The sequence below is a fragment of the Nannobrachium achirus genome (genome assembly GCF_963921795.1).
Source record: "Nannobrachium achirus genome assembly, chromosome: 11".
NCBI classification, from domain to species: Eukaryota; Metazoa; Chordata; class Actinopteri; order Myctophiformes; family Myctophidae; genus Nannobrachium; species Nannobrachium achirus.
In genome coordinates this window covers 45767876-45779479 of record NC_137820.1, presented here as the reverse complement: position 1 = coordinate 45779479, position 11604 = coordinate 45767876, and the positions used below count along the sequence as shown (strand labels likewise).

At 39.4% G+C, this 11604-nt stretch overlaps 1 protein-coding gene across 1 annotated transcript; it reads right to left on the bottom strand.

The window, feature by feature from the left end:
* Window positions 1-3404: 3404 nt before the first annotated feature.
* Window positions 3405-11308, bottom strand: ciao2a (cytosolic iron-sulfur assembly component 2A). The gene is made up of 5 exons (XM_080737504.1): window positions 11064-11308; window positions 9260-9424; window positions 7235-7284; window positions 6174-6219; window positions 3405-4193 (listed from the first exon to the last, which is right to left on the bottom strand). The coding sequence occupies exons 1-5, from the start codon at window positions 11185-11187 to the stop codon at window positions 4093-4095; spliced, it is 486 nt and encodes a 161-aa protein (XP_080593630.1). The 5' UTR covers window positions 11188-11308; the 3' UTR covers window positions 3405-4092.
* Between the last annotated feature and the right edge of the window lie 296 nt (window positions 11309-11604).

Genomic DNA, 11604 nt, shown 5'->3' with positions numbered 1-11604 from the left:
TAAAAACGATTTTTTTACTTTTGTAAAACCGTTTCTGCCTCTTACCTGTACAACGAACCTGGTGGGAAATGTATGTATTCAGGTGGTTCAATATATATCTCTAAAAACTATTTCCTAGGGCGCAATACCCTCAATCAATCTTTATTTGTCACATCACATTACAAGTATGGGTGAAATTTTTATTTGTGCAGACCCATCATTGCAGTTGAAATAAAGTGCATGGTATATATAACTAATCTTAGTAATAAAGGAATATCTAAAGTACATATTCATAAAACATTGTGTGCAGAGAGACCAATAAAACCACAATGCAGTCACAGTCTCTATGAGGGGGCACTATCATCATTATCTCTTATTCAGCATTCTATGTGCTGATGGGAAAAAACTATGAGTCTTGTGGTGCTAATCGCGATACTTCTGTATTGTTTGCCTGGTCGACAGTACTCCAGAGCATCAACTACTGCTGCTGAACACCTTCACCTTAAAAGCACCAATTCTTTATGGCATTCTAGTATTTCAGTGTTTGAGAACATTCATTATGTTATGTAACATCTACTGTAAATATTATTGTCTCTGCCCCTGTCCATCCGTCTGTGTGTGTCTGTCCATAGAGCAGCTAACCTTCAGTGTGAAACACACTCCCTGGAGCAGAGCCTCTTCCCCAAGATGTTTACCTCGGCCTGTTATAGCGCCAATTTATTTCATATTTACTGCTTCTGATTTTGTCCAACAGCAAATCGCCACACCTCTGGTAGCTACAGCGTCTGTCTATGGTAGCACTGAGTAATTCATTTCAAAACAAAACCACAGAAGCAGCTGCTACTGCTCTAAACGAATGCTGTGCTGCATGGGTCCTATATATTTTGGAGCAACAATGTAACTTTCTCTGAAACTCTGTTCCAATAGGAGATAAATAATTAACATTTACGGATGTGCCATTTGAGGACTTCACACGTCCTGTCATTGGCAAGTCACTAGATTCAGTAAGTAGGGCATTCATTGCCAAGTGTTATTATGCAAATGTTGTTCAGATTCTGTTTTGCTACTGAACAGAAGTGTTGAGGAGTTAACTTCTTTTCAGTAACAAAAGAGAAGAATTAGCAAGGCTATACAGTGAAAAGAACCTGGGGGAAAACATGCATTTACAAAATGGGTGTCAACATTTTCAGGAAAAGATCAAGGAAGCTCGAAGAGTTGGAATGGCACCATCTTTACAAGTGTATTAAGGCCCAGAGTGCAGAGCTATATATAACGCCACTGTGTAAATAATGTAGATACTTTGTCTCTTTTTAAGAATTTACACCTGTAAACATGTAAAGTGACAAAGATGATTCTGATGTTTCTGATTCTGAACGATGAGACAATGGGAATATGAAACATTGAAGTTATAGCAGTAATTAACAAGACAATTTCACAAAAGCTTTTAATAAATTAAGGCAATAACTGGTCCAGACAGTCAGGTCAGCGGGCCATTTAAAATTCAATTAAGTAAAATAACTAGCACCGCTAAATCCTTAAAATGAGAATGTAGACACATAAAATGTAAATGTGTTCTATGTTTAGCTTGGGTCCACTAGAGGTCCGCTCATAATTCCGACATCCCAATATTAGGTTAGTGTGAGGTTAGGGATAGGGTTAGTTATAATGCATGGGGTCAGCCGGACCAATGGGACGTCGTAATATTGTAGACACAGAAAATGTAAAAGTGTTCTAAATGTAGTTTATGGGGTCCACTGTAGCCATCTGTGAACCCTGAACCAATAGTGAACCCAGTTCAACATACTGCTAGAAATGAACCCAGGTGGCTTATTTCAAGGGGTGTTTAATGACCACTGGCTGTAGCGTATTCTATTAATCTCAGACCGAGCTGACATCTCCATCACACAGATGAAAGTATGGGTGACGGATTATTTTGACATATAATTAAAAAAAAACTGTAATTTAATTATTCTTCACTGATGGTATGGGAGGTTGCTCCAATTAATAAGAAAACAGATATAGTACCTAATCTGAAAACGCTGATGAAGGCCAGAAGGGTCAAAACGCACTCGCTCTTTGGTTGACTGCTGTTTCAGTAATTAAAGGCCAATTTTGTGAGTGAAATGTTCCTTTGAAGTGCCTAATCGTACACTTTTAACTTGGGTGCACTCCATGTGAGCAAGAGTTGATTGTGAAGAAGTCACCTTGTGGATTGCTTGTGTTTTGTTTGTTTCAGTGACCTCCGTCATTCCAGTGCACAGTCTGCAGACTCTGCACACACACACCTGCACACACACACCCTCACCCACACATGCAAGCAAGCATAATAGCATACTGTATGCATGTCTCAACATATTTCTACAACCTTCTCAGTGAAGCTGTACCATGAGTAATCACACTCTGCTTTTCATATGTGGAAATAATTCATATTATGTTTAGTTTATGCTCTTAGAAAACACTGAACACTACTTACTGAATATATTAGGAAGTCATACCATACAGCCATCATTCTCAATTTTGCATGGTTCCGCGTTAACTCAAAATGTAAAATTCTGCTTGTTCCTTCCACTTCTTTTTGATATGGTTAAACCTCCTTTTGCACGCTTAACTGGCACTGCAAGCAACCTCGCTACTTAAGAAATTTACCCTATCAAACATTAATGCTGTGGTTGAATTGGTACAATTCACAGCTGGAGTTTATCAGGGTGAAAAGAAAAAGTTTTAAAAGGTATGACACACAAGAAGCAACTTCTGTGTTCTGAGACAAGTCTCTCCTCACACTGTTAGGAATACCATTTCATTATTTAAGTGTTGTTTGCATTATTTTCTCAATGTCTTTGTGTGTACACTACAGTATACATCAACCGGGCAACAATGGGTATGTTATACAAATTACGATAAAATAAAACAAGCTTTACACAAGCTTATGCTGTTTGGTCAGCTGAGCTGACATATATACATATTGTTAATTGTTTATATATACACAAAGTAGTGTTATTGTTAATCATGTGTACTTTTTCTGTTAATCATTTGTGCTTCATTTCTGCTCTGTAAAGCACTTTGAGCTGCATTTCATGTCATGAAAGGTGCTATACAAATAAAGTTTATTATTATTATTATTATTATATCTTCCCAAGAGTTTATGCTGCAACTGAAGCTAAAGCTGTATTTTACCTAAATAGTATAGGTTTCACAGCAGCTGACAAATTGAAGGCTAAGCTTACTTTGCAAGCTGAACTGACACCGCAAGCAACCTAGCTACTTAAAGGAAATGTACTGTATCACTGTGGTCGAATTGGTACAATTGTCCTTGTGTGTACAGTATACATCAATAGGGCAATGGGTGTGTGATAAACAAATTACGATAAAATAAAGAGAGCTTACACATCCACTAGAAAAACCTACATTTTATTGTCGTCCTTTAATGAAATGCCCCAAATTGTGACACCAGGGTTGAAGTGGTTAAATAGGCATTATAGGGCAGAATTGTGAGACAGTAAAAGGCAGAGGAATCAAAGATGAGCCATGAATCCCAGGCTCTGGTTCAGGTCGAGTGACTGACAGACAGCCTGGAATCCCATTTGAGAGAGGAGAAGTGATAAGCCTCCCTGTTGCAAAGAGATGAGTCAGAATCTGAACCTGTATTTTTGCTATCATTTCCTCTCCAATGTCTCTCATATGACTGACAGCTCCAGTCAGTAACTTGGAGATGGGGAGGAAAAGCTCCTCAAATAAAAATATAGTGAATCAGTTTCTGTTGATGTTAGTATATTGTATAGCATACCTCCAAGGGGTATGCTGTGGAGAGCATTCTGTCCCCCCACAATGAGACCAAACATTTTCAGCTACAGTACACACACACACACACACACACACACACACACACACACACACACACACACACACACACAGAGTGTGTGACTCGTCGTAGATTATGTCTCCCACAGTGCACAGTATGAGACTAACAACACACACACACACACACACACACACACACACACACACACACACACACACACACACACACACACACACACACACACACACACACACACACACACACACACACACACACACACACACACACACACACAGACTGACTATGTGTCTCTCTCAGTCATCAGGTTCAGTGACACACTGTTCCACGATCTCCCTGAGGTTGGGGTTCTCCATGGCTGCAGCCACTCTTTCCTTGTCATTGATCTGCTTGTTAACTGCGGAGACACAGAGACAAGACATCATCAGTCATCACATAATGTACCGTCTACTCTGGCTGGATGGATACTGTGTCTTATGTATAGTCTTGGGATGTCACAAAATATATTGGCCCAATATCCTAAGCCAATAGCTTAAGCTACCTGATCTGGATGACCATTTTGTCCCTTGTATGCCCATATATGGAGATCCCTGATATCATCAATATTAAGCCCATAGCTTGGAATCCCCATATATGGACATAATTGTGTGAGTCTCATGTGGTCTATAACATAAGACATCTATGATGTCAGACGTCAGTCATATCCATATTTGGGAAAATATTTTGTCGACATTTTGTCCAACTTAAACAACCAATCGCAATTCAAATCACACTTGCAAATGAATTCCGTCCTGCGCAACCTTGCTTTTTGCCCTTTCGCGTATTACTGGTATATAATATATATATTAAAATTGGGAGTTCTTCCCAATTACAGTATCAATGCTTGAAGGAGGCATCATTGCCAAGACTAATAATAGTCTTATGTCATTGTGTGAATGGATGTTGTGTATAACGTTTTAGTATTGCTGTTATCTCATGTTAAAACAAGTAGCTTTGAATACAATGATTTCAATCTTCAATGTCTGATGGGGACCTTTTTTGTAATGAGAATAAAGATAATAGGATAAGGTTCAGAGTAATAGTAGGGAGTCCTCTAGCTACAGTACATAAATATGATTGACTGTACAATGTTTACAGTACCTCTTGCCACTAAGGAGCTCCTATACGACGGTAACCTTATCTATTATCGCTATTTCTCTGATGGAATAGAGATGTGTCTGCTGAATCTCTCCTGTCTCTAGTTCGGCCACCATATATCTAGAAATGTGACGTCATGTTGTGACATCATCACGATCATCACGGCATTGATTAGGTGATCTCATGCTGGGTGTGGTATCCTTTGTAACACATACATACTACGGTCTGTCACAATTTTCGATTTGAACTAAAATTAATTGAAATTGACGGCCCATTCAGCTTCCTCGCTTGCGAACGTCCAATTGCATGTTCAATCACAAGTCTGTTATGTTTTGTGCATTCATTGCATGCGTGCTTCTGGCGGGGGAGAGAAAAAAAAGAGAGGCGACACACACACACACACACACACACACACACACACACACACACACACACACACACACACACACAGAGGATACTCACAAAGAGAGACAGAGGAGACTCACAAAGAGAGAGAGAGAGAGAGAGAAAGAAAGAGAGAGAGAGAGAGAGAGAGAGAGAGAGAGCGAGAGACACAAAGCCGTTCCACTTCACGGGCCAATGCTGCAGTCAGCGATGATGATAACCCCATGGAAGAATTGGAAAACCCTCCAGCTTCACACAGGTCAAAGGTGTGGAAATATTTTGGTTTCCCTGCAAGTTATGAAGGCACTTGACAGGTCGTTGGCAAACGGCTACTGTTTGCAGAAAGTGCCGTATCCCCCCTCACCCAGGCAACACTTCAAATCAGGCCCGGCGGCGCAAGGGAGCGTCGCACCCTCAAACCTTTTGTTATTCTCATTCTCATGTTATTATTGGAATAAAAGTGACCTATTGAGAAACAAGTGTTTTCCTTTACAAATCAAGACAATAGCCTAAATTAGTCTCGGTGCTGATATTTTTAATATTATATCCTATATTGTATCAAAAATCTAATTGAATCGTGACCTTAGAATCGAAAATGTAATTTAATCGTGGATTAGGCATATTGTGACAGCCCTAACACATACTGTACAGAAAGCAGATGAATTGAATTAACTGATACAGCTGTACTAGATAAACAAAAGCAGCTTTAAATTAAAGCTGCTCTTGGTTATCTAGTACAGCTGTATCAGTTAATTCAATTCATCTGCTTTTCGTCCAAAACACCAACATGCTCCATTACTGCTTAGACTCTAATCTCTGAGTAGACACCAAGTGCTGGTTAAAAATAAACACTTACTGTCTTCTTCTGTAGAGTGAGTTCCCTCAGAAATGTAAATTTCCAACTGGAGAGGTAAAGAATTTGAAGTTAATGAAAAGTTAAAAAGGCAATATCTGTATGTTGTGTGATGTGTATATATTATTGATTTACTTTTTATCAGGGAGTTAAATAAAGTAAAAACGTCTTAATTACAATGACAGACCAGCATCCTGCAAAAACTATGGATTGCGTGAGTGAGTGAATGATGGAACTTTTGTTTCTTGATTCTTGTATCTTGTTGTCATTAGCCTTCTCCGTCAGATGACATTTTTCACATGTGATTTGGTTCGGCAAGGTAGTCATTGTTTTAAAGAAAATGATCTGAAAACAAACACTGCTGTATCGTGCACTACCTGCTTATTATGGTGTCTCAGTCAGTATACCCATAATTACTAGCTAGTATGTCTAATTTGGGTACCTTCGCACTTGGGTACTTACTACCTCTATTTGGACATTGAGTTTTCCACGGGCGGTCTTGGAGAGTCTGGCTAGATTTGACATTACAGTTTGGTTCGGTAATCTCTCAATGCAACTGAGGTCCAAATTGTTGAGATTGGTTCACACTGCAGGGAAGATTATAGGGGTAAGACAACTCCCCTCTCTGCAGTCTATTTATGAGGCAGAAAATAGTCGGCGATGTGTTACATGAAAGGTTTGTACTTCTACCTTCTGGGAGAAGGTACAGTGAACCTAAGTGGAAGTACATCAGGTTTAAAAAATCATTTGTACCCGTAGCCACTAAATTGTTGAACGAGGCTCTGAAACAGCACTGACTGAGAGTATTGATTAATCACTGTGCACTTGTGTAATGTTGTGTCCCCCCTGCTGTGTTATGTATTTCTATTATGTATTTTGTGGCTGTAGCAGTGGTGAAAGCCCAAGACAAATTTCCCTTGTGGACAAATAAAGTTTATCTTGACCTTGAAACTAAATTCCTTGTATGAATCTGGCATAATCTCCCCCCGTAGGGAGAACGGATAAGTGTAACTGGCCCATAACCTATTAGCCAACACCCACTCTGGTTCTGTACTGGTACTCACCTTGTGTTTGAATGGTAAGCATCGCTGCAGTTTGACTTGTAAGCACAGGCCTGAAAACATGCAAAGCAAGTAACTGTTAGAAACTGATAATATATGAGATGAGCCATGAGTTCAATGAGCCGACTAAAGGTCATTATATGCTCCTTCCGATGTCGGAAAAGATCAGTTTCGGAAGGGCTTTCAGAACTAGTTTCCGTGGTTAGTGAGCCCATCAGGGCAGCCAGGTCCTGTTTGTCGCAGGTTCGATTCCAGGCCAGTAATGTGTCCCTGAGCAAGACTCTTAACCCCTAATATTGCTCCCAGAGCACACACAATCATGGCTACTCACTGCTCCTAGGATGGGTGCAAATGCAGACGAATATTCAGACAAAAAACACCCCACAGAGTAGGGCCTATATTATATTATCATTATTAACTCATTGAGTGCCTATCCCGAACTAGTTCGGGATTATTATCGCATCCCAGAGTGCCTATCCCGAACTAGTTCGGGATATAAAAAAAAAAAAAAAAAAAAAATTGAAAAAATTTTTTTTGATTTTTTTTTTTGGACCCCATCAAATCTAGTGAACATGATTTCAATCGAGATTTTGCATGTTCCACCCCCATACAACACCATCTAACATACAGGGCAGCCATTTTTGTTTACATAACATGTAAAACATAATGGCTATAATCTCAAGAATGCCTGAACGGATTTCCAATCGGATTTTTTTGTTTGAAAGCTGTGAACAAACTGCACAAATCCACTCTTTTTAGAGCTCATTCTTCTCTGTTTTTTTCCCATGCATGAGGTGTGCAAGGTTTAATCGTGGCTAAATTGCCGAAAATAGATCTTCTAAAATGCTTGGTAGCCAATAGCTAACTTCAAGCTAACTTCATTCTCTTCCTGTACATGCACAAAGGAAAGTGTTCTGGCAAGTCATGGCTCCAGGGCTTGGGCATGCATTACCAGCATATCTCTATTATTCTATGGCCACTGGGCGCCCTCTAGTGGTGATAGGGTGGCACTAAATGAGTTAAGAAAAGAAAGAAAAATGTAGAAAATGTGAAAATGTAGTTATTTCACACACACACACACACACACACACACACACACACACACACACACACACACACACACACACACACACACACACACACACACACACACACACACACACACACACACACACACACACACACACACAAAAGGTTTGGACGTTAGAAGGAACACGTGTACAATATAGCAAAGTGTTAGTGAGGAGAGCTACAGTATACAGTACTATTGTTAAATGGGGATGCAGGGAGAGAGTTGACAAAGTGTCTGCACAATGACAGTTAAATTAAGATCTCAGGTTATTCCCAGAAGGCTCCAGAGACCCTTTCACATTAGTGTTTTAAATTGAATTGGCTGACTGTGCCAAAGTTGTCAAAACAGCTGCACAAACTTTCCACCATGCCAGCGGAACAGCAAAAATTGCTGTGCTGTGCAGCCAAGAATATAAAACACTATTTTAAAGCAGTTTGTAAGCCTATTTCGAAAAGTGCTTTATAAAGTGTATGATTATTGTTATTATCATAGCATAGTTATAGTCCCACATCATGTTTTCTATTCTCCCAAAATTGCCAAGTGCCAACATTTCTGCCAATATAATGTGAATGGATTTTTGTGTGTGCCGATAACATAATTGATTTTTTTCTGTGCATGTATCAAGGTGTGCGTTTTTGAGCATATTGCTTTGTTTCAATCTGATACACAGTGTTCCTATTTTGTGAGTCACACAGTGGACCGCTGATTCATATTATCTGGTTCAGACACCTGCATTGTGCCTGTTTGTTCAGTCCCAGGAGAGAGAAAATTAGAGGAAATTGTTCATGCCCAAGGAGATATATTCAATTCACATTTGAAACACTATTATGGAGAGGGACAATTGATTTGCAGCCAGGGCTTCAATCAATGAAAACAACCACATAAATAGCAACACACAAACACACACACACACACAGTCTGTTAACTGCTGTGTTATCAGCTCAGGGACATCGTACCAATCAGTGTGGCCAGGGAGCAGTGTGGAACAGTTGGCGAGAACTTGATAATGATGAGATACTCCTCCTCTCCAATCTCCTGGACCTCCACACATTTCTCTGTCACTACTTCCAACTCCTCCAGGGTGTTAGGCTTCTCTGGGTCCCGGATCGACCGAATCACATCTGAGGAACGAGGAGAGTTGAGTTACAGCACTGGAGAAGTTAAAGCTGGAAATATGTTTAATTAAAATAAAAATGTATTCACATTTTTATTTTAACAAATTTGTGTGGTATATGTTCGTACAATACAAGACGTGGCATATGCATCTACTGATAGACCAACATAATCAGCAGCACCCACATTAGGCTATTCTGACTAAGGATGTAAATCTGCTGTTAGGGCTATTTTTTAAGAATGTATGGTATTTTAGATGCTCTTTTTCTTTTCCTCCCAAATCGATGAATTTATATAATGTTATGATTCATTTATCATATATAGGGCTGGGATGCGATTAAAAAAAATCGAATTAATTACAGGCTTTGTAATTAATTAATTAATTAATCGCAATTAATATTTGACCTGAGAATCATTTTTTTCAAGTAAAACACATTTTGTTGTACGAGTGAATCAACGAGTGAGTTTTTTTAATCTAAATTTCGCATCCACTGGGCCAAGCAAAGCACTCTGATCGGCTACTTCTCCCTTTGCGTTTGTTGTCTCTTCTTGGTTAGTGCATCGCTATGATCGGAATGCCCAAAACTGAAGGTTCTGTGGTGCAAAAACTAAGTTCAGTGATTAAAAGGCGTTAATTTTTACGTGCAGTAGTGTGGTCTCCCTACTCTCCTCCCATTGATGTGGGATAGGACACCTATACAGAATTACAGATCCATCTAAAAAAAATAAGAATATTGTGTAAAAGTACATTTTCTTGAAACTTTCATATATTTCTTGAGACTTTCATATATTCTAGATACATTGCACATTCAGTGAATTATTCAAAACCATTTTAGTTAAAATTTTTATGGCATACACACAGTGACACAGCTCATGAATATCAAAAGTCCATATTTCAAAATATTACACAAGACCACTCAAAACAAGGATTTATAATAGAGAAATGGCAGCCTTATGAAGTTGCAGTGGTGCTTGAATTCCAGTGGGAAGTTTCTGCAGTCAGTTTTGATTTGGGGTTCTATGGCATCTGCAATGCTTTTCTTTTTACACAATATGATTCTAATTTAATTTTATGAGATGGATCTGTACTGTTCTGTGAAACATACTAAGTAGGACTACTGCTGCCCACCTGAATCTCAAGCACAAATATTATATCCCTTGACCAAACGTGTATTGCCTCTTGAATGACAGACAGCTGTTTATTCTCCCATGCCAGAGACAGGGATTAGAATCGCGGTTAGGACACATTATAAAAGATAACAGTCCACCAAGAGAGTCACATGTTGTGACAGACATGAGTCACCAATGGAGACACAACCATTCGACAGTGACACCAATATAACACATTATAATCTAGTACAGTTCAAAGTTCAAATATAGCAAAACAATACATTTAATCAGACTTAAACACTTTGATCAGCACCACCAACTGATATCTTGTCTGTTTCAAGTTGCACATTTAACGATTTTGGAATGTAATGTAGCCTAATCATGAGTGCAACTATCAGTGGTTCTCAAAGTGGTGTCCACTCCAGGGACCCTCAGGGTTCCAAATGGACCCTAACACAGATCTGTAACTCTTATGGGGATCCTTGAAATTAAAAGGTATATGAGAACCACTGAGCTAGCCAGTTTCTGTTAGCTTACCATACACTTCTAATGCCTTCTCTTCCATTTTCTTGGTCCTGATTGCATTCTTCTTGTCATAAAGTCCAGAAAACTGTAAAACTTTAGTGACAGTGAGAGACACGAGACTCGACACTACTTCCATCTTTCAAAAAACGCCATAATGAAGACTGACAACGTATGACTTCAACAGGTAAACAACTAGTCTGTGTCTGTCTAGTTTACAATAGATCTAATACTACTGTGGATGGGGGGTCAGTGTATCTTTGCTTGTTTGCTGCGATATGGCGGTTGACATCTTCAGACCATTGGACATCGCTGTTTGTTTGCGTATGCGTGTCGCGCACCGAAAATAGCCGATCTACAAGCTCACAACGCGTCGCGATTCGACACGTCGTCAGCTTGTAGATCGGCTATTTTCGGGGCGCAACACTTTGTAGCTTTATTTGTTGCAGGAAGAAGCAATCGACTAACGATCGATATACACACGATGTTCTGAGTACTTTCGTTGCACCTGCGACATTTACAACGTTATTTTGTTCAAAGGTGCCCCACAATGTCT

What these genes read in the sequence shown, in the direction of transcription:
- ciao2a (XM_080737504.1), bottom strand. Translation starts at nt 11,187, where the DNA reads ATGGAAGTAGTGTCGAGTCTCGTGTCTCTCACTGTCACTAAAGTTTTA. An exon ending in GCTTACCATTCAAACACAAG is followed by an intron (nt 6,220 to 7,234) that starts GTGAGTACCAGT and finishes TTACCTCTCCAG; the next exon opens with TTGGAAATTTACATTTCTGA. An exon ending in TCACTCTACAGAAGAAGACA is followed by an intron (nt 4,194 to 6,173) that starts GTAAGTGTTTAT and finishes GTGTCTCCGCAG; the next exon opens with TTAACAAGCAGATCAATGAC.